Genomic DNA, 22,545 nt, shown 5'->3' with positions numbered 1-22,545 from the left:
GGGCTTCGTAGGTCAAGGAATTGTCAACCCAGACATCTAGATTTTTTACCACCACCTTGGACTGTGATGGGATCCCCAAAGAATAGCACCACCAGTGGTCGCCCTAATGGTGGATATCTCTGCATAAAAGAAGGATTTCAGATTTCCTTGAATTCATTTGCAGGCAATTGGCCACCATCCATTCTGCAACAGCCACCATGCCGCTCTGAAATTTGGCCAAATTCAGAGTAGAATTTTTTGAAAGAGAGATCACAAGCTGGGTATCATCAGCATAGGAATACAGGAACCCACTGTAAAGGGTTCAGAGACCTAGTTGGTGTTTATGGTTACTGTCAATTATGTCAGTGTGTACCAAAAAATGAGAAAGAAAAATTTCTTTCTAGAGTCCCCTCACTCACGGGGTTGCCCCACGATGACATGCTTCATCATTGGGGCCATCCCAGTTCTCTACGAAAAGGGGCGTGCTGCGACTAGCGGACTACGCAGGAGCACTTGTTTGTGAAATGACTATGTGTGGTGTAAAGTGTAGTGATGGTGGAGTGGGTGTGTGATTAAAAATACCGTGCTAGTGGGCCTCAACAATTTATTCTGCTCCTAGTGTGGTATATTTAAAATGGGGTAACACTGTGTTCTAACTTTAAATTTGAGCTAGATCAGTGTTATGGTCGACATGTTTCAAGCTCCCCAAGCTTTTCATCAGGACCATACAGGGTCCAGCCCTGTATTTATGGCTGAGATACCTGCCACCCCCTCTCAACACAATCCCCAAGGATGGGAAACCGGAAACAGTTCTGAACTTTTGGAAGGCGGGAGGGAGTGACCCTCCCGGCCGTATTTATTAAAATATGAAACAAAATCAAAACATAAAATAACAGTTTCATATTATGTACAATTTCATTTCCACATTACGATGTTTGGCTAACCTTAACAGATCTCTAATACAAAGGTTCTCCTAGCCGAACTAACATCCTACAAAACATTTGACTTGAAATTGTACATCCTAACGTTAAGGGCCAACGGCAAGGTCGTAACCGGTGTCAGATCCCTAAACCAGAAATACCACCCTCACTTGTGAGGGGACCGACCGCACAGAGGCGTACCTCAAGTGCATCTACCAATTTCCCTTGGACTTGACGGGGGCCCCAATGAACTCGACGCCATTTAACGGTCGTCCGAGGACTCGTGTGAGGTGTCTAAAAGGTAGCGTAAACCCCCTCCCGAACCCCACACAACTTACCCATCTGCCGTCGCAGATGTCCTGGCCCCGGGAAATTCCCCAGGAGGGCCCGTAGCCCCTCCTATCCAGGAAGGGGCCTTGACCACCTTTCCTTTCCTTCCGGCAGCCTATCCTTAGACGGGACCGCCTCCCCGTTGAGGGGCCAATGGCCACCTCCCCCGAGCGCTCCCATCCGTAATGGGTGACGCCCCCCCATAGGGATCTTCCAATTACTGCTCACCGATCATGACCTTACCGCCCGACCAAAATAAATACGACAATTCTACCTAAATTACTAAATCACAAAACAATCATAATTTATTACAAGCATGATTACTGATCAACACTAGTGCAAAATTACTTTAGTTGCAAAACATACTGAAAATGACCATTCTTTATTGCATATTCAAAAATTATCACGACAATTGTCACAACCTGCAAGAAATAGAGTTACCACATCAAAACTTTATTCAAAACAACTTGCTGTCCTCAGGGGCTGGTGGGTGGGTCAAAATTGGCTCTTCGTTCCGTCTCGAGCTCACGTGCAGCGGGGAGGTGCAGCTTCAGAGCACAGGAACAAGAGGATGCTTTCTTGACTTGTTGCTCCTTTTATCCGTCTTCAGGGCGGGCGTAAAACCCGCCCCCGCCTGCCTCCGTGGGCGTGGCCGGCCGCGTCAGTGTCTAGGACAACCCACTCCAGGGCGGGAAAAAGGCGCGCCCCGGCTACGCCGCTTCGGGCATACCAGCCGAGACTCGCCTCCCGCCCAAGATGGCTTCCCGGGGGGATCGTGGTACTCCACCATACGTTCGGGGGGACCGAATGGTCGCCCCTTTCCATATGGCTGAGATACCTGCCACCCCCTCTCAACACAATCCCCAAGGATGGGAAACCGGAAACGGTTCTGAACTTTTGGAAGGCGGGAGGGAGTGACCCTCCCGGCCGTATTTATTAAAATATGAAACAAAATCAAAACATAAAATAACAGTTTCATATTATGTACAATTTCATTTCCACATTACGATGTTTGGCTAACCTTAACAGATCTCTAATACAAAGGTTCTCCTAGCCGAACTAACATCCTACAAAACATTTGACTTGAAATTGTACATCCTAACGTTAAGGGCCAACGGCAAGGTCGTAACCGGTGTCAGATCCCTAAACCAGAAATACCACCCTCACTTGTGAGGGGACCGACCGCACAGAGGCGTACCTCAAGTGCATCTACCAATTTCCCTTGGACTTGACGGGGGCCCCAATGAACTCGACGCCATTTAACGGTCGTCCGAGGACTCGTGTGAGGTGTCTAAAAGGTAGCGTAAACCCCCTCCCGAACCCCACACAACTTACCCATCTGCCGTCGCAGATGTCCTGGCCCCGGGAAATTCCCCAGGAGGGCCCGTAGCCCCTCCTATCCAGGAAGGGGCCTTGACCACCTTTCCTTTCCTTCCGGCGGCCTATCCTTAGACGGGACCGCCTCCCCGTTGAGGGGCCAATGGCCACCTCCCCCGAGTGCTCCCATCCGTAATGGGTGACGCCCCCCCATAGGGATCTTCCAATTACTGCTCACCGATCATGACCTTACCGCCACAGGCCGGATAGTTGACCGGCTATCCGGACCCCCCACAACCACTCCTGCCTAAAGGTCATGTTTTAAACTCTTTAACCAAGCTATGAGGTCTCCTATGAGTAACTCATTCCCCACCCGGGACAAATGAACCCCATCCCCCAAATACATACTGTCCCCTTTGATACAACCATGCGAAACAGAATGCAGTGTACTTGAACGAAACAATCTACTCACTTTGTTATTTATTTTCCTTACTGAATGATTCAGAGCAGAAACCGAAATGGCCCCCCGCCACACTTTCCGTGGGATCATATGGGACCATGCAATTGTGCACCCTGGAACTCTTCTTGCCAACCAACTTACTGTGGAAAGCATTGCCTCAAGAAGAAGTCGTCTACCAGTGGCCACCAAATCGTTGCCCCCAAGATGGACTATGATTATAGACGGCGGTGACCTTGTCCGCCCTAACAAACCCTCGAAAAAGGATTGAAACTGGTCAATACAGAGCCCGCCCTTTCCGTAGAAGGACACCCTGTACCCGTATTCCCCAGCCACGTGAATCATGTCACCTGCTTTGAATACGTCCGCGGCACGCCTCACGTATGAGTGGCCCACGACCCACACCTCCTTTTTCGCAGCCGGTGATGTCTGACCGCTGGTCCCCAGGTGTCGGGTCGACTGCACAGTCCGCCCCGCCTCGTAGGCTTGCGCAACTGAAAACCAAACAAAAACAAGAAGCGTGAGTACATCATTACAGCTTCACAACATGTGCAACCGCACATACCTTTTATAACAGTTCGAGGACCAACGCCCCACACGTTTTACTTCTTCTACACTCAGACCCCTGGCTGTAGCCTCAGTAGCAGCCCCTATCCGAAAGGAATGGGTCCCGAACTCGCCGGGTTTCAAACCCGCGGCCGAAATCGACATCGCAAGCACCCGCTGGAACTGAAACCTCGTCAGTGGGGTGGCGTCAGCGTGTCTCAACAAGGTCCCCCCCCATGATGCCACCCTCTGCGCTAAATATTTCTCTACGCAAACAACAGGGCACATGGAAGACCCGGGATTCCTCTGTATGATTATGCAGTCCCCAATCGCACCCTGATCGGTTTTGGACCTGACAAACGAGACAGTCAGCGTCTCCCCCTTGACCTGAATGTGCTCTCGGCACAGTCCCCCCATCGTATCCTGCTTGTTCTTCGCCACTAGTTCGCTTACCCGCATAGCTCCATGGAATGCTAGCGCAAAAGCGGCTCGGAATAACACTGTTTCATACTGGGATGAACACGTTGCAGGGAGTACGGATAATAACAGGGCCAACCTATGCAGACCTATCGGGTGCCTCTCATCTGCTCTGCGACCCTCAAGGCGTTGCCACCCACGTAGCGCTTTCTGTACCACGAAAGACGCTGTCGGGTCCTGGATCCCATGAGCCTTTGCCATAAAGGAAATGGCGGCCCGATGCCTCTGGGCCGTAGCTACTGATTTGCCTGCCTGATGTAAAGACAGCAAAAATTTTACGACAAGCTCTTCCTGGCCCCATAACTCCCCCCTAGCAGAACCCAAAAAGGACCAATAGGAACGGAACGCCCCTTCATATGCTTTCCTTGTCCTGGGTGCTAAACTCTCTCCCACGAGGTTTTGTAGTTCGGGGCACCGAGAGACCAGAGAGCTTCGGGAAAGGGTGCCGCCACCGGGTCCGCTGTGGGCAGAAAACCCCAGAAGGCCTGCATACGGAAACGAGAAAGCGCATCAGCCGCTTGGTTCAGTACCCCCGGGACATGTCTTGCCCTAAAGAGCACATTCAACTGCATGCACAATAACACAATTTCTTTAAGCAGTCTCAGCATCCATTTGCAACGTGCTGCCTGACTATTGATACACTCAACCACGGTCATGTTGTCAGACCAAAACACCACAGAGTGATCCCGCAACCCCTCGGGCCAAGTTTTCAGGGCCACCAAAATAGGGAAAAGTTTGAGAAAAGCAATGTTACTCGTCAGTCCGCACTCGTGCCACCATGACGGCCATTTTTGAGCCGACCATTGTGTGCCGAATATGGCACCAAAACCTATACTCCCCGCCGAATCTGTCCACAGACCCAGCTCCTCAGAGGACACCGCCGGTTTGTTCCAGACAATTCGACCATTGAAATCCGCCAGGAATGCCAACCAAATGCGCATGTCCTGGCGAACCTCTGCCGAGAGCCTCGTGCGGTGATGACCCTCCTTCAGGCCGACCATGGCTTGTGCAATCGAGCGGGAAAAGGGGCGGGCCATCGGCATTACTCTCAGGGCAAAATTCAACTGGCCCACCATTTGTTGCAATTGATGCAGTTTTACCTTAGTCTCACTAATACATGTTTCAAGGGATGCCCTGAATTTTAACACTTTTTCTCTTGGTAATCGAAAACAACCTTCTACCGAGTCGAGCTCGATCCCCAGAAACTCGAGGGAAGTCGAGGGACCCACGGTCTTACCTGGCGCCAATGGCACACCAAAATGGTTCATTAAGACACAAAATTAATTTAAAGCCTGTCCACATTCTGGATCCCCGGCTGCCCCCAGGAACAGAAAGTCATCGAGATAATGCATAACATGTTGAAAACCCGTCTTCTTTGTGAAGACCCATTGCAGAAAACAACTGAACCTTTCAAAATAGGCACAAGATATAGAGCATCCCATTGGCATACATCTATCCATGTAATAGCGACCCTGAAACATGAAACCAAGGAGACGCTGATCGTCTGGGTGTACCGGGAGCAACCGGAACGCTGACTCGATGTCTGATTTTGCCATCAGCGCCCCGGGCCCCAGGCGATTCAACATGGCGACGGCCTCATCGAAAGATGCGTACCGCACCGAACACACTTCCGGGTCTATCGCATCATTCACGGAAAGACCACGTGGGGCTGACAAGTTATGTATCAGCCGAAACTCACCCGGGTCCTTCTTGGGGACCACCCCTAGAGGGGAACAAACAAAGTTAGCCACCGGTGGCAAATCAAATGGACCGGCGACACGACCTCGAGTCACCTCCTTCCCAATCTTTACTTGTACCATGGTCGTATGCTGCAAGACCGATAGTTGATTCTTACAGTTTGCTACACCCTGAAAATCCCCCACTGGGATGCGGAAACCATATGAAAACCCGTTTCGCAACACCCCAGCGGAAGCATGATCCGGGTATTCGTTGAGCCAAGGAATCATTGCCATGGTATCAATCGGAGTAGGTAAAGGCGCCCCTCGGACTATTTCAGACCTTTTTGGCGCTTCCCCTACCACCGTTATCACCCGTTTTGGCTCTGCACATGGACTCAGGGTGGGATGGCTGCCCACACCCCCCACATTCATGTCTGAACTTGCATGACCCCTGGGGCCTCGTACATTTCCCTCTGTTAAAATTCCAACAAATCCCCCTTTTACCTGCGTTGCCACTCGGCTTCGAGTGATACTCGTTACCTGCACCCGTCCGAAAGGGTGTCCCCGAGTATTGGCGGGAAGATTCACCCCCGTTACTCCCTGACAATGGTACTTTCAACATTCCTGAACTCTCCATTTTTTGCCATGAAACGGAGTCGTAACAATCCCAAGTCAGAATTGGGTCGTGTTCTTTAGCTTTTCTAAAAATATTGTCATAACAGAACCACTGATTGCCCCCGTATGCTACGGAATACTCCATGATCCGTGACTGATAAATAGGCAACTCGGTCAGCAACTCGGGCCTGCGCTCCCCCATGATGGAGGTAAAAATGCCCCATGCTCTGCCCCAAGTACCAATGTTTTCGTCGACCTTAAAGGCGGCCATTTTTGCGCGCCAAACACTCGGATGCATGAGCTCCTTTTGGCTCTTAACATGCTCCATCTCGTAATGATCGGTAAGCAAAGAAAAAATGTTCACATACTTATTTGCCCAAATCTTTTCCTTAATTTCCAGTGGAACATGCTGAGCCACCTTCTCCCTTCGTGAAGGTACAGACCCCTCCCCCGCGATCGGCAATGGCCGCTTACCTGAACCAGATACTGCATTTGCCGCCGAACTTGGGCCTGTTGTATTTTCCGCCGCCGGAACTGGCGGGGTAACAGAAGATGGTGCCTTCGCAGCCTCTCTAGATTCCCGCAGTTGTCTCATTACTGCCCGGGCGTCGTCAGCCGTGGTGCCCTCGCTATCTTTTCCCAACCACGTTGCCAATTGCGCCGCTAACTCGGGAGGCATATCTTCCCCGGTCACGGGGGTGACCACTACGGGGATCGGATGCCCCTCCTTCGGAACCGGGGTTGGCTCCTCAAGTGGTGTATCGGGAACCGGGGTTTCCCCCCCAAGTGCCCCCCTTCTGGACCTCTTGCCTCTCCCACCAGGGACTCCTCCTGGTAAAGGTCGCTTCGGTCCTTCCTCCCCGTCCTTAGCCGCCATCTGCTTCTTCAAATCGGCTATCTCCTTAATGAGCATGCGGAGCATCTGATCGGTACCGACCCGCTTTCCGACCTTCTTGCCTGGCATTCTCAACGAAGATATCTGTAAGACAAAAAGAAAGATTACAACGCTCAAAATTGGCTCTTCGTTCCGTCTCGAGCTCACGTGCAGCGGGGAGGTGCAGCTTCAGAGCACAGGAACAAGAGGATGCTTTCTTGACTTGTTGCTCCTTTTATCCGTCTTCAGGGAGGGCGTAAAACCCGCCCCCGCCTGCCTCCGTGGGCGTGGCCGGCCGCGTCAGTGTCTAGGACAACCCACTCCAGGGCGGGAAAAAGGCGCGCCCCGGCTACGCCGCTTCGGGCATACCAGCCGAGACTCGCCTCCCGCCCAAGATGGCTTCCCGGGGGGATCGTGGTACTCCACCATACGTTCGGGGGGACCGAATGGTCGCCCCTTTCCATTCCACTCCTATATTTTAATAAATAGGCTTTTTTAATAAATAGTAGTTGTTGTACTATACGCTGTTAGTGATAAAACATGCGTTTTTTATATACATACGATTTGTATCCTACTCGTATTTCTGAAAAAGAAAATGACACTTGATTAGTGGCAAACTTCCCCCTTCAAAAAAGGGGATCACACATGCAGCTCACTTCGTCTAGGGCGTGGGTGTGCCCTGGGCACCATATTGGTGCGTGCAGGTTTTCAAAACCAGTGTAAATATAAAAAGAACTGTGAATAAAGTGGTTTTGAGATTTCACACAGATGACACAGGACTTAATGTGACTATCGACAAGACACACAACACATATACATAAAATATTATCATGGCAAATGGTATATTTACATATATAAGTGTTAAGTTACACTTCATGGTCTCAGACGAGGGCAGGATCGCCTCGTGGAAACATTGCTGTAAAGGTTTTAAGATGATAATTACGTTTCTCTTTATCTACAGTTTTGCGTTTCCATCTTGAAAAGTTCAAACCCTCTAAAAAGGCTTGACACAGCTGTATTTATTACGCGATGTTTTACTTACTTCCTATCGGCAAACCTGCTCGGTACTACCTGTTCAGTCCTCACCCGACCGCATACTGATGCTAAAAGGGTGTGCCGGTGTATTTAGATTCACCGCGCTTCCGGGTTGCCGGGCCTCTGCGAATGCTAGACCGTTCTGTCTATGGAGGCCATCTTGGATGTGTGTCGGTGAAGTCGACACGAGTGCTTTATGTGTACAATTTTTATTTGGCCGAATTTTGGGAAACGGAGTTATTTAGAGTGATGCTCCAGTGATGAACTTTCATTTTGTACAATTTAGAACACAGTTTTAGAAAATTTATTTAAGAACACAGTTTTCGAAAGTTCAATCAGTCAGTGTAAATCTCGGATAATGGATCTTGAGAAACAGTTGAACCCATCTACACTGGTTTTAGTTCACTTTCAGGTTCCTTTTATAGTGGACTAATGCTACCCTTTGTAATTAGGTGTTTCTACTTTTCTGTCTTTGGATATGGTTCCAAAGGGGGTCAGAGAGATTCAGAGAGAATATAATGGACCTTTTTGAAATATGTTGTTTCCACATTGTAGGGCTAGGATCGGAATGCCCCCCATGGGATTTCATCATTGAGCCCCAGGGTGTCAGTGTGCAATCGGAACACCCATCTCTGTTCTCGCTCTCTCCAGGTTGTCCTTATTTTTTACTACTTCCAAGACTACCCAAGTAAGATCATTTGGTGTATGGTTTTGCTCAATGAAGTGGGTAGTCATTCTGGTGGTGGCTCGTTTGCACCTGATGTTGCTTCTGTGTTCTACTATGCGGGTACTGACCTTCCTTGTGGTCATCCCTACATAGTGTAGGTTGCATGTGCAGGTTATCAGATACACCACTCCACTGGTATTGCAATTAGAGAAACCTCTTAGTTCCCATTTTGTAGCATTGTTGAAGGTTATGGTTTTTGTTGCGGATGTTAGATGACAAACACTACAATTGTTACAAGGGAAATGTCCACTTGGTAGTGGTTGGGTTCTTATTGTCTGGCTTGTCAGTATGGGGCGGGTGTGAACCAGAAAATCTTTCAAGTTTTTACCCCGTCTGTGGCTGAACATAGGGGTAGTTATGGTTAGTCCTCCACTGTTGATTATTGGCCAATGTTTTTTGATTATTTTTGACACAGTGTCTGATACTTGGTTGAATGTAGTAATACAGATTGGTCTGGTGTTCTCTGGTTCAGTTTTCTCTTTTTGTTCTAATAGGGCTTCCCTATTATTGTTTCCAGCTCGTTTTTTGGCTTCCTTAATCAGTTTGTTTGGGTATTTTCTGTTTCTCAGCTTGTTACTTAGGTCTTCTGCTTGGGTCAGGTAATCAGCTTTTTTGCTACAATTCCTTCGTAAACGGAGGAATTGCCTGAATGGGAGGTTCTGTCTGAGGTGGCGAGGATGAAAACTGTCAAAAGCCAAGAGACAGTTTCGTGACGTCTCCTTGAAGTGAGTTGTTGTGACTAGTTTGCCTGATTCAGCATGTATGTTAAGATCTAAGAATACCAGGTTAGTCTTGCTCATTGAGCATGTGAATTTCAGAAAAGGATCTTGTGTGTTGAGCCACGTTAAGAAGGTTTGCGCTTCTTCCTCTGTACCTTGCCAGATCAAAAAAATATCGTCGATATAGCGTTTCCATTCCAAAGTTCGGTGTCTGTGGGGGTTTCTCTCATTTAGTATTTTATTCTTCTCCAATTGTTGGACATACAGGCCTGCTATGCTCGGCGCAAATGTGCTACCCATGCTGGTCCCATATTGTTGTTTGTATAGTGTTGATTCGAAACGGAAAAATTTTTCAGACAGTGCTAGTTGGCAACATTCCATCACTACATGTCGTGGGGTGTGGAATTCCCACTCACTCTCAAACAGTACTTCTTCCAATATCTGTAAGGTCTCCTTGTGTGGCAAGCTGGTGTACAAACTTTCCACATCCAGGCTAATTAGAATACTGGATGTGGGATCAAAGACTAGATCTTTCAGGAGGCAGAGTACATCCTTGGTGTCTCTAAGGTAAGTATCAGTTTTCTGCACCAAAGGTCTGAGAAAAGCGTCCGCAAATTGCGACAGGGGTTCCAGGATAGACCCTATCCCAGAGACTATTGGTCTCCCTGGTGGGTTTTCTAGTCTCTTATGAATTTTAGGGATAGTGTAGAAATACGGTATAGTAGGTTTCTTATTTGTCAGAAACTCTATTTCTTTTTTACTCAACCAATCGTTGGCCTGACATTCCTCAGTAAGGTAGGCAATCGAGATTCTCAACCGTTCTGTAGGGTCCTCATTTAGTATGACATAATTTCTCGTGTCACCTAACAGGCGAAGGCACTCTCTTCTGTAATCGGTGGTGTCCTGTAGGACGATTGCCCCGCCTTTGTCGGCTGGCTTGATGGTAATTAGGTCATTCTTTGAAAGTTCTTGTATTCCTGTTAGTTCAGCCTTACTGGGACTGCGTGGGTCCAACTCCTGTACCTCCTTCATGACTGCTTTTTCAAACGCCAGTATTTCCACTGGTAAGCTGTGGGCCGGTGGAACGAAATTCGATTTCTTTTGTAGTCCTGTATCGCTCTTAGGTCGTTCTTCGGATTTTTTATCTTTGAAGAATACCTGTAGTTTTATTTTCCTAAGGAATTCTTTCAATTCACAGCAAAGTTTGAACTTGTCTGTGATTGGGGTTGGTACAAAGCCTAAACCCTTGTTTAGTACTTGAATCTGTGTATCCGTCAGGGTTATGGAGGACAAATTAACCATCCTCCGTTTAATGATGGCGCTGTATATAATATGACCTTCGTATACATTTATGTTCGAATGTTAAACGAATTTTGCCATTCAAAGATGGGGCTGATTAAGAGGCAACCGAGAAGTGGGTTGGTCCTTTTTCTGTGTTCATATCGAAAGTGGGGATGTTTAAATACCGTGATGGCCCGGCGTGCCAGTAAACATAGAGAAAGGTTTATCCGAAACGCGTCTGTTTATTTTGCTCTGTTACTTGAAATAAATCTTTGGTAACAAGTCCCTGTGAGTGCGGTTCCTTTCTGGCAGAAGCCGTGGCGAAAATGAAAATATATATATATATATATATATCTCAGTTCTCAGCAGATGTAGCGCAGCGCAGTTAGCCACACCGACAAGCAGGAACAGGCGAGACCCAGAAGTGGTGCAATACGATTTTATTTAAAGTTTAGCCCAGCACCAATCCGCCATGACGCGTTTCGGGTAGAGATACCCTTGTTCACATGACAACGTCACGAGGGATGACCACCCCTTTTAAAGTGCAAGTAGTGCCATCACATGTCATAGAAAGCGAAAACATACTCAGCTTTCAGAAAAAACTACAAACATTTGTAGAATTACTGCATAAATGCAAGTTTGCACAGAGAAAACATACATTTTTTGTGTGTATGTGAAATGAAATTTCGACATTAAACTCATGGCATTTGGCTAATAGTTAAAACTTCATAATACACAAAAGATTTAAAAGCCAATAAATAATTATAATACCATTAAAATTCTCTACAAAAGGTACTCGCTTGTATATGTTCTTCAAGCATAAAATGAATAATGAGTACACAACACTTTTATACAACGGGCCAAAATGTCATGGATACCCTTAAAGTGCAAAATTGATAAGAGGTTATATATATTTGTCATTCCTCTTACAGGCCTTCAACTTTCAGAAAATTAAGACACGAGTGCTCTCGACTTGGATGCCATGAAGCCCCTCTTTCACCATTTATAGGTACACTGACGCCCTTATTATGGTCTTAGTGGGCTTTGGCTCCCTAATGGGCTGATTTGCATATGGCCATGTCTGAACTGGTTGGTGTGGTGAGCAATAAAACGATGGATTTAGGCCCAGATCTCTGTACTGGGGTGAATGTATGACATTGTTCTGCATTCTGTCCATCAATTGTTGCTTTTCCCTTATGGACCTACCCGTTAATCTTCCCACCTAATTTTCCCTCAGATGGGTCCTATGTAATTTTCCATCTCCTCCATATGGGTATTATGAGCCAATTTACTGGTTGGGTCTATCTTGATGAATGCATGCCTCCGCAGCTCCAGGTTAGCTGAACATTACCTCCTAACAACACCATACTGCATAGGCTCATATGCACAATTTGATGTAGTTATTTCTCACATAGGAGGCAAATCGGCATGCTTGGCGCACATTGGCTATATATGATTAGATACAACACCATATTGTCCTCCTTAAGTGCACAACCTGATGTATATGTACTTTATGTAAAAGCTGAATCGGCACACTTATCTTACAGTTTAAAGATACTTCATATTTAGGCACACCTATATAGGCCCGTGAAGCATGACTTCAGACTTCGACTTTATAGCTATAACATATGCAACAATTCACACCACAGAAATACACATCATGCCACAAAATTCTACAGCACACCACATAATTGAACTCCAATACATACCACTCCACCCCTCACAAATCCATAACCAAGAATTACAATCAAACCCACATAATTCCACTTCACACCACATAGCTCTAATTCAAGCAAATGAGAAACCTATTACATTTCCAATGCTCTTTTTCTTTTTTATGACTTGTAACAAATTCAGCTTCCTACGTCTTTCATCAGTAGAGGCAGCAAACTTGCAAGATGATGCTAATTTCCTTAGCGCAGTTATGTAATTCTCTATGCTTTCCTCCTCAAGTTGTAATCTGCGACCAAAATGATACCTCTCTAAGATAGTAGAAACTTTCGGAAGGTAATGTTTGTCTAGCATAGCTATGCAAATTTCATATTCATTGAGATTTCTATCTTGTATCTCTGGGAGGTGATCGAATACTTCCTGGCCCTCTGTCCCTAAACAGTGTAATAACAAAGCTGTTTTCCTTTCTGCACTTAAGTTGGAAGTACAGAAAATGTTTAAATAATCCAGAAAAGTTTAAGCTGTCAAAACATTTAACTTACACAAAACACTTAGATTTAAGCTTAACATGTTTGTTACTCCTGTCTCTTAGATGGGTTAATGTGATTGGATGTAGGCCCAACTTTCCTTGTAGAAATGTATTCTGTAAGTGATCTAACGGTCGACTTATTTTTTCGGTCCTAATTACAAAAGAAGCTGTGGAAATGAGGACACGCAACTTGTTGAATAAGGACAATTTTTCATTACCAGGGCATACTCACTATTGTCATGTAGTATTCTTTTTTTTTCCTTTACATTCTGGGAAATGTTTGCAAAATGATACAAGCTGTATCTAAGTTTGTGTATCCCTAGCTACAAATGCTGTATTGTTCTTTATTGAATTCGAGATCGTATTTTGTGTTAACAATGGATTTACTGCAGAGTGCATTTAAAATAAAATACCACCATGTTGTCAGTTTAACATTTATTGTAACTGTTTCCCACAGTTTCTGCTGAAGATGTTCTTCGACAAACCCGCTGGCACCATATTTTGGGAATTCTGATTTACATATGGGCCTCTGTTCATCAGCACCGATGCCATGAGATTCTCGCTAACCTTAGAAAAAATAAATCAGGTGAGATCATTTTCCTGCTAATCATTCTACCAATATTGCCTTTGTAAAAAAAAAATAGTAAGAAACTGCTAAACGGAATTTGGTCTGGCTATGTTCCCTCAAGTATGACAGTAAGTTGTGAATGATTATTTGACATATGCCTTTAACCCTATCCATGCTGATGACGGAACCGCTCCGTCATCAGCCGCGGTGGCGCTGTGCTGATGACTGAGCGGTTCCGTCATGGCCCGGCCGCCGCGCTTGCGCGGCGCGTTCTATTGAGTGGGCGGGGCCATGACGGAACCGCTCCGTCATGAGCACAGCTCAACCGCGGCTGGTGACGGAGCGGTTCCGTCACCAGCATGCGCCCGCCGCGCGGCCCCCCCGCCCCCTTAGCGCTGCGGCGGAATAGCCGCCGCAGCGATGTGGTTAACAAAACTCACTGTGCTGGGGACAGTTCCTGTATCCGTCTTTCAACTGAACAGAGCCTCATCTGGGATCCATGATGGTGCATCATGGTAGGATCCCCAGAAGCATTTGGAATGTTAGGTGATGTTTGGTGACCCATTGGATTAGTTGTATAGTGCTTTGGTGCGGATCAAATGAAGTGAAGTAGTGTGGCTCACTGGTTAGAGGCGGCAGACCCGAGAGCAGAGGACGGCCCGGGACCAGGGTTCGATTCCCGGCGCGGCAGGTTTCTGGACCAGGGTCAGCGGACTCGATAATTCTCTCGCCTCGGTGCCCACTCTGATCAGCGATCACACTCGGCAACTCTGGGCATTAGCTTGCCTCATCTTCACTAACGGCCCCACCAGACCGCTGGGGATGCCTGGTCTCACCCTGGAGATACCCATTAAGGGACCATCTCTCAGGGAAGCCAGGAAGGGTTTCGCAGCGGTCGAAGCGCCTTGGGACCCTACGGGTAAGTAGTGCGCTATATAAATGCCAATACATTTACATCAAATGACTTGCTCAGTGTTTGTCCAGAGGCGATGTGTCGTGGAAGCAGACAACAGATGCATAAAGACTTCCATGGTTAGTCTGAGTGTCTGCAGACATTTGTGGTAGTTGTAGTACCAAAGTATTGCTCTTTACTTGAGCCTTCTTTTTCTCTACCATCTTCTCTTTGTCATAATGGCTCTTATGAGTAGTTTTGTAGAAGCTGGAGTCGGAGGTTGAGTAGTTATAGCTGTTTATGCTGCACGGTCTGTTTCCTCTTACAAGTACTTCGATTTGCCATATTTTTCGTCTTGGTGGATCGCCTAATGGAAAGTGAGATTTGTGTTGGTTTTCGAATGGTTAAAAGGTACTTTTGCATTCTATTCACTCCATTCACCTCTTAGGTTCCAGTTGTCAGATCAAAAAAAACAGGTGGGATTTTTAGATAGCAATCTGTGATTACTTTGATTTGTATTGTCATGCAAATTGTGCATCTTTGTGTGACTCCAGTGTTTAGTGGTGAAAACAGTCGGGCAGTTATCCACACATGTTCATTGTGTGCAGTTACGTTGATTGCTGATGTTATTAATCACCATGTGATTATTAGTAGCATATTTTCGCCATTACTTCTTTGCTCCATCAGACTATTGTGAACTGGAATATCTTTCAATTGTTTGAGTAAATTTAGAGGATATTTACCGTTGAAATTTCCCTCATCAGAGGTTTAATACGCTAGAGGAAATTTAACCAACAGATTTTGAATTTCCTTCAGTTACAGTACAACTCTAAATCAAGCCTTTAATATATCCCTTGTCGTGGTGGGTAGCAAAATCAATGGGTCTATTCAAATTGTTTTATCAAAAAACGAAAATAACTTTTTTCTCCTTTCTTGCAGGTCAAGTGGTTAACATGGGACACAGAGTGCCTTATGGAGACTGGTTTGATAGAGTGTCTTGCCCACACTACTTTGCTGAACTGTTGATCTACATTGCTATGGCTGTCGTCTTTGGAATCTGGAACTTTACCTGGTGCATGGTAGTTATGTACGTGCTCTGTAACCAGTCACTGGCAGCAGTTTTGTGCCACGAATTCTACTTGAGGACCTTTGACAAGTATCCAAAGCAGAGGAGAGCATTCATTCCATTTGTTTTTTAAATTCGACCTTTTATTTGGTTTTGTTAATCAATTCTAGTTGTGGACATTTTATGTATATCTAAATACAACTGTTTATTTTCGTAGCACTTGTCTCTGTGTCTAATCAAATTATTCACTGAAAGTAAAAGGTGCACCTGGGACTTTTTTTTTTTAAGATATCTTATGTTAATTTCGAATTTTCTTTATTTTATGTGATGATATTTTATATACTTAAAATGTTAATTGACAATTATATATCTTTATATTTATGTATTTATTAAAAGAGTTTTCAAAAAAACCTTTTGACACAAAAAGAAAAGGGGGCACCAGGGGACAGCCCAGGTTAATTTACCATTTTACAATAACTGTTCACTGTTTCTATTGTGCTCTTCTCACAAACGTATATTAACACACGTTTCTCTAATTTATTATGAAGCAAATTAGCTAGTTGCTATTCAGTGTTGTTGGTGCACTGAAAGTGGGTTTCACAAATTAGTGGTTTACAATGCTGTTTCGTTGGAACAAATAACGAAACTGCCTCTTAACAAGAAGCATTTGAGTGCCAGATGTAAGCATATTAATATCTGTAAAACTACATTTTAACTTGAAACTCACTTTATTTTTATAGTAGCTTAAATATTGTGTATATTAGAGACCAGGAAATGTGTGTTTAAAGAACAAAGAGCCTGATGAACACAATTTCCATTTGGAAAATTGGACAAAAACTGTGTACCAACTTTTAGCAAAAGGAATTTAATCACACAACCAGTGTGCTAGTAGGTCGGGTCACAAAAGTCCGAATCGTAATGGATCACAATCCTACCTACCTCATCAATGTTCATGAGACTGGTCGCAAATTGTGACTCACTATGTTTAGATGCCATCATAGGTTTGTTTTGCGTGCTGGGGTCAGCAGGTCTGTGATCATGTTTGAAATAAAGTATTTTTTTAATGCAGCCCGTTTGTCCTCAAAGGAAACCGGTTGCATTAAAAAAGAAAAGTACTTTTGTATGTTTGAGAGTTGACAGTGGTCCCTGTACGACAACCTTATCCCCAACAAGCTTTTGTTTTTCCAACATTCACAAAGGGGAAGGGAATCCAAGGGCACCCCATCCCATTTGCTAATATATTGTCACCCCATACCAGGAGTAGGTAACTTTTCAAAGTTTTGCAACTGGATCATGGACGCAAAACATTGATACATACCATAACGAATTGCTATTAGTAAGGGACAACTTAAATGCACCCCAAACAAATAGCGATTTGTTATGCCTTTCTGGATCCATTTTGTGGTTCTGTGACATGTAATCAAATCACAAAATGGGTTTATTAGATTTAAAAAGAAAACAATGTTACATACGCAAACCCTGTGAATTTGTGAAAGGCAGGTTTTGTGACATCAACAAAATAGCTTTGCACACCAGCCCCCAACTATGTTACTCATTTACTTGTAGTAATGTTATGGATACTGTCATTTGATGTGTGGTAGGTGCTGATGGATAGCTACATGTTATTGGGTTTGGCAGTGCTCTTTGTTTTCCTATTCCACATTTTCTGTTATCTTGTTTATGCCTGTGGTTACATTTTATGTTATCAGTGTGTTTTTTTAGTAGGCTAACCACCTGTAAGGGTATCCAGGTACTCTGTAGCAGAAGTGAAAGGTCAGCCCTGGAGGGTTACTTGAAAAGTCAGTTCTTCCGCTTCTTGAAATGTCAAGAAGGGAGAAGTAGGCTCTTAGGTGATGTGGGAGGTCGAGCTATGCTTTAAGGACCAGGTAGGAAAAGGGGTGTCTCCCTGTTCTGCTTTTCTGCATGCGTGGGGTGTGTGCTAATAAGAGTCCTAATGGAAGTGCATGCAGCTGTTAAGGTAGGCAGCACTTGTGTTGTGGAGTACTTTGTAGATGATGGTGAGGAGTTTGAAGTGTGTTGCTTGTGTATTGGTAGCAAGTTTAGATCCCTAAGGTGTGGTATGAGGTGGAATCCGCATGAGAGGTTGATTAGTCTGTCTGCTTAATTTTAGATGGCCTCCTGTGTTGTGATCTGATTGGTTATCCCTGCTTACAGGGTTTTCCCATAGTCTAGTCTGTTGGTGATGAGGGTTTGGTTGATCATTTTCCCGGTGTTTCCTTAGGTATGGAGGTGGAACGAGACCACTGCGTTGACTTTGGCATTCATGTCCAGTTTATTGTCTAGGATGATGATTCTGAGGTTTCTCGCTTGCGAGCAAAGCATGGGGAGGGACCAAGCTCTGTGTGTCACCAGGTCGAGTCCTATGGCAAAGCATTTTTCCCAAAAACCACCACTAAGGTCTTGTCCGAGTTCAGTTAGAGGCTTTTGGATTCCATCCTGGTGTCCACTTCTGTCATGCATGTGATGAACTTGTTCCTGGCGTTGGGTGATTGTCTAAGAGGACCAGTATAAGTTGTGTGCCATCAGCATGAGCGAGGATGTTTATGTTGTGAGCTCGTGTGACCAGCAGAGTCATGTAGATGCTAAAGAATGTACGGCTGATTGAGGAGACCTGCGGGACTCAGCAAACAAGATCTTGTGCTTCATAGGAGTACGAGGGCATGTTGATGTTTGGGTTTTTCACACGAAAAAAGGAGCAGATCCATTTGAGGGCATGTCCCTAGATGACTGCTTCGTGGAGTTGTTTGATTAAAATGGGATGGGAGTTGGTGTTTAAGGCTGCTGATTGGTCTAGAAGGATGAGGGCATCAGTTTTCCCCCTGCTAAGGATCATCCGGATGTCATCTGTTGCTGCTATATGAGTGGTTTCCATGCTGTGTTTGGGTCTTAATCCTGATTATGTGGCGTTGAGAAGTTGGTGTTTGGGGAGATGGTCGTAGATGAACATGTTGATGGCTTTTTCCAAGACTTTGGCTGGGTAGCGGAAGAGGGATATTCATCGATAATTGGCGAGTGTGGTTGGGTCAGCCAAGGGTTTTATTAAGAGGGCAATGACTGCTGCGTGTTTTCATGGTTCCGAGAAGGTGGCTGTACTGATAGAGGTGTTGAGAATGGGGTTAAGGGCCTTGGTGATGGGGATTGCTCATTTGACAAAGGAAAGGGGGGACAGGGTTTTGTTGGAGGCCTTCATTGAAGGGTCTTAATGGTTAGTGTGGTTTCCTCTGTGCTAAAGGTGTCCCGTGTGGGGAACGTTTTGTCTTCGTTCCTCACTGGGAGACTTTTGGAGAGTGTCAGGGTGTTTGAGTGTGGGGCAAAGTTGCTATATATGATTGCGATCTTGCTGCAAAAGAATTTGAGAAGTTGTTACTGAGTTCTTGTGATGCATTGATGTTGCCAGTGGCAGCTGTGGGTGTGGTGAAGTCCTTAACTATTGCAAAGATGCTACTGCCTTTGAAGCTCACGTTTATTCTTTCAACTAGTGCTTCCTCTTCTGGGATCAGCTGGCGTTACCATCGCAAGGCAGCTTTGAAAGAGTTTTTTTCTACTTCCACCTTTGCGGGTTCTCCATTTCCATTGCAGTTGTTTGCAGTGTCACATTCTGATATCTTCTTTGCACCGGCTGGCTTGTGCGCTAGTCTTTTCTTTGTTTCTTCACTTCATGGCGACCAGAGGGTCGGCACAGTTGGTGATCCACTTGTTAAAGTTCTCAATGTCACATGCTAGGAGGCCCGTGGTTTTCGGTTTGTTTTCATAAAGGCAGTCTTCCAATCCGCTGCTGTTAGGTTGTTCCATTGTCGGCGGGCTGGGCAAGCTGAAAGGGTTCTTCTGGATTTATGGATGTCGATTGTGAAATTGTTATTGAGTGGTCTGTACATGTGATGGGTCTTGTTGCGTCAATCATAATGTTGTCCAAAAATGTGAATACGAGGTCTAGGAGGTGTCCGACACCGTGGGATCGCTCCATGATGCAATTGATAAGTCCAGGTTTCCGAGGTTATCAAGAAGGGCAGCGGAGTTTGGGTCGGTCCGGTCTTGAAGGTGGAAATTGAGGTCTCCAAGGAGGATGAAAGCTCTGAAGTTGATGACTAGCGGGCGATGAAGTCAGTTATGTTGTCTCGGGTGGTAGACTAGGGTTCCACTCAGGTTGAAATTTGTTGTGATTTGCTATCGTTAGGGAAAGTTGAAATTCTATTAAGGACTCGGATGCGACATTTATGCCTTCTTTCTTCACCTTATTCTCAACAGCAGCCATTAATCAAAACCTGAACATCCACTACATTTCCCATGAACACTTGGGAAAGAAGTAGAAAATAAACAGTCAATCGGGAAACAGCACCACAACATCCAATCAGCAGGCATAATATCCAAACATAGTCCCCTTCAATGCCCCTTCTCCCTCTTTTGTCGCTCAAAGTCAGCCGTTGGACCACCTTCATGAGTCCTGTTTTTTTATGTCTGTCCCTATAGTGAAAAAGGAAAATTGTCACAACAGTGCACCATAGCCCACTAACACCTGCGGAAGAACAGCAGTGTAAGTAGAGTGCAGGATATTCAGTCATATATATCAAGACAATCTCAAATCCAATAAGTTGTATTACTTACTCTTTACGGGAATGGTGAAATCTTCAGAGAAAATAACCAGGGTGGGATATCCTCGACTCAGAGTCGTTAATAGAATTGAAACTTTCCGTTAGGATAGCTAGGACATTTTTCATTCTATGTCAGGACCAGAGGTGATGATTATGCTAGTTTAAAGCTTGCTCACTATAAGGTGAGCCATATCCAGCACCGGCTTGAAGTAAAACCTCTTGAGACCGAAGACCAGTCCGCCGCATTGAAGATATCCTCCAAACAGCCACCCAAGCCAAATGCCTTGGAGGCCATTGCACCCCGTGCTGAATGGGCCCTAAAAATTCGAAGGTCAGTCCCTACTTCTTGCATCACCCACCTAACCCATCTAGCGATGGTCGGGGAGGAAACTGCCTTAAATGGCTAACGCAGGGCAATGAGGAGCTGACGCTCCCCTGGGGGATGAAACTCTTCAGTAAGTTCCTCATATGCCTTCAGGCATTGGACAACACACAACTTTGAGGATTCCTGAAATTCCGGGTAAGTTATTACTCTTCTGTGACACTTCGTTTGTCTGTGGAGCGTGAAAGTTACTCGGTTGGGTGAGAAGATCCTGCCCGTAATGTCTAATGCTCTCACGTCAGAGACGCGACGACGAGATGAGGCAGAGCAGCATAGCTAGCTTGGTGGAAAGTTCCTTTCTCGAAAGAAAAGGGTTAGGTTGCCAGGAGAGGAATAGGTTAAGCTCCTGGTTCAAATCCCAAAGAGCCGAATAGAGGGGCTCTAGTGGAAGGAAGAGTCTGATTCCTCACAACAAACAGTTCACAAGGGGGTATTCCCCAACCACCACATCATTGAGCGGAACATGGCTGGCTGAGATAGATAACCGAAAGGTATTCACCAATCTGTGCGCTAAACCACAAGAGGCCAAGTGTGCTTGAAAATTAAGAATGTGCACTACATCTGCAGCCACGGGATAAAGACTCCGTTGCATACACCAACGGGTCCATCTACCCCATGCGGACTGGTGTCTTTTGACTATACGGTCAGCCCAGGCCTTCTAAATGAAGATTTCAGCCGTATCCAAAAGTCCCGGGAGCACCCATTGACCCCTGTAATCTGCCATGCCATGAGAAACATCACGCCTTCCTGAATCAATGGATGCTGAGCTTGGTCAGGATTCAGGATGCTAGTTGGAAACCGGGGGAGTGGGATTGGAGAATCCCAAGAAAGTTCCAGAAGAACTGGAAACCCAACTTGTGATCTCCAAATGGGGGATGATCAGAACCACTTCTGCCCTCTGTCTCCTGACCTGAGCAGAGGTCCTTGTGACCATTGCGAAGGCAGGAAAAGCGTAAACATTTTCCTAGCTCCAGTCCTGGAGAAAAGCATCCGTGGCCACTAGTCTCGAGGCAAACCGGTCCACCGAGAAAGGCCTCCATCGGTCGTGTAGGAAGTGGAACACAAAGTCTTCTGGGTCGAGCCTCCAAAGACTGGATTCCCAGAAATTGCGGGACTGGAAATCGGCCACCTGGTTCTCCTGGCCTGTAAGTACTCCGCTGTGACTAATATCTGGCCCTCTAGGCAATACTGCCAAAAGCTGGCTGTGAGGTCCGAGAAATCTGTAGAATGAGTGCCCCCTAAATGATTGATATACAAGACCACAGAGATGTTGTCCATCTTGAGTAGGTCACAGGACTGGATAGAATCCTTCGTCCAGCAATTGACTGCAAAGTAGCCTGCCAGTAGCTCCAAACTGTTGATATGCAACCTCTGTTCTGTGGAGACCATAAACGTCCCATGGAGAAAGCTCCACATCTGGCACCCTAGCCTGAGAGAAACATGCTGTTTAGCGAGAGTACGTCTCAACTTGTGCCAAATCTTTGACACTTTTTTGATGGGCAGACTTAGAGTGGATGAGGTTGAGTCTATGCCTTAGACCCAGGAAGGTCAATCTCTAAGCCGGAGTCAACACCGACCTTTTCGCGTTCACCAAAAACCCCAGGCTCTAAAGGAGATCCACTGCCATTTGGAGGTGGACTGACAGTTTGTACAGGAACTGATCGATCGGGAGAGGATCGTCAAGATACACTATCAGACATATCCCCAAGCCCTCAGGTATTCCACCACCGGTTTGAGGACCTTGGTGAAACACCATAGGGCTGAGGAGAAACCGAAAGGCAGCACAGTGAACTCGAACATTTGCTGCTGCCACATGAACTGAAGGAATCATCAGTGAGGTGGGAAGATTGGAATGACGAAGTAGGCATCCT

At 45.9% G+C, this 22,545-nt stretch overlaps 1 protein-coding gene across 1 annotated transcript in view; it reads left to right on the top strand.

Moving 5' to 3' along the window:
* SRD5A3 (steroid 5 alpha-reductase 3) overlaps positions 1-15,898 on the top strand; it is a 161,178-nt gene extending 145,280 nt beyond the window's left edge. The window contains exons 4-5 of the mRNA XM_086962637.1: positions 13,614-13,742; positions 15,556-15,898. Of these exons, the coding sequence (XP_086818763.1) occupies positions 13,614-13,742; positions 15,556-15,815 (389 nt within the window). The 3' untranslated portion in view covers positions 15,816-15,898. The remainder of the gene's footprint in view (positions 1-13,613; positions 13,743-15,555) is intronic.
* Positions 15,899-22,545: the final 6,647 nt, after the last annotated feature.

This window comes from Lissotriton vulgaris, chromosome 3_1, assembly GCF_964263255.1.
Source record: "Lissotriton vulgaris chromosome 3_1, aLisVul1.2, whole genome shotgun sequence".
Taxonomy (NCBI): domain Eukaryota; kingdom Metazoa; phylum Chordata; class Amphibia; order Caudata; family Salamandridae; genus Lissotriton; species Lissotriton vulgaris.
This window is presented reverse-complemented; position numbering and strand designations above follow the sequence as displayed.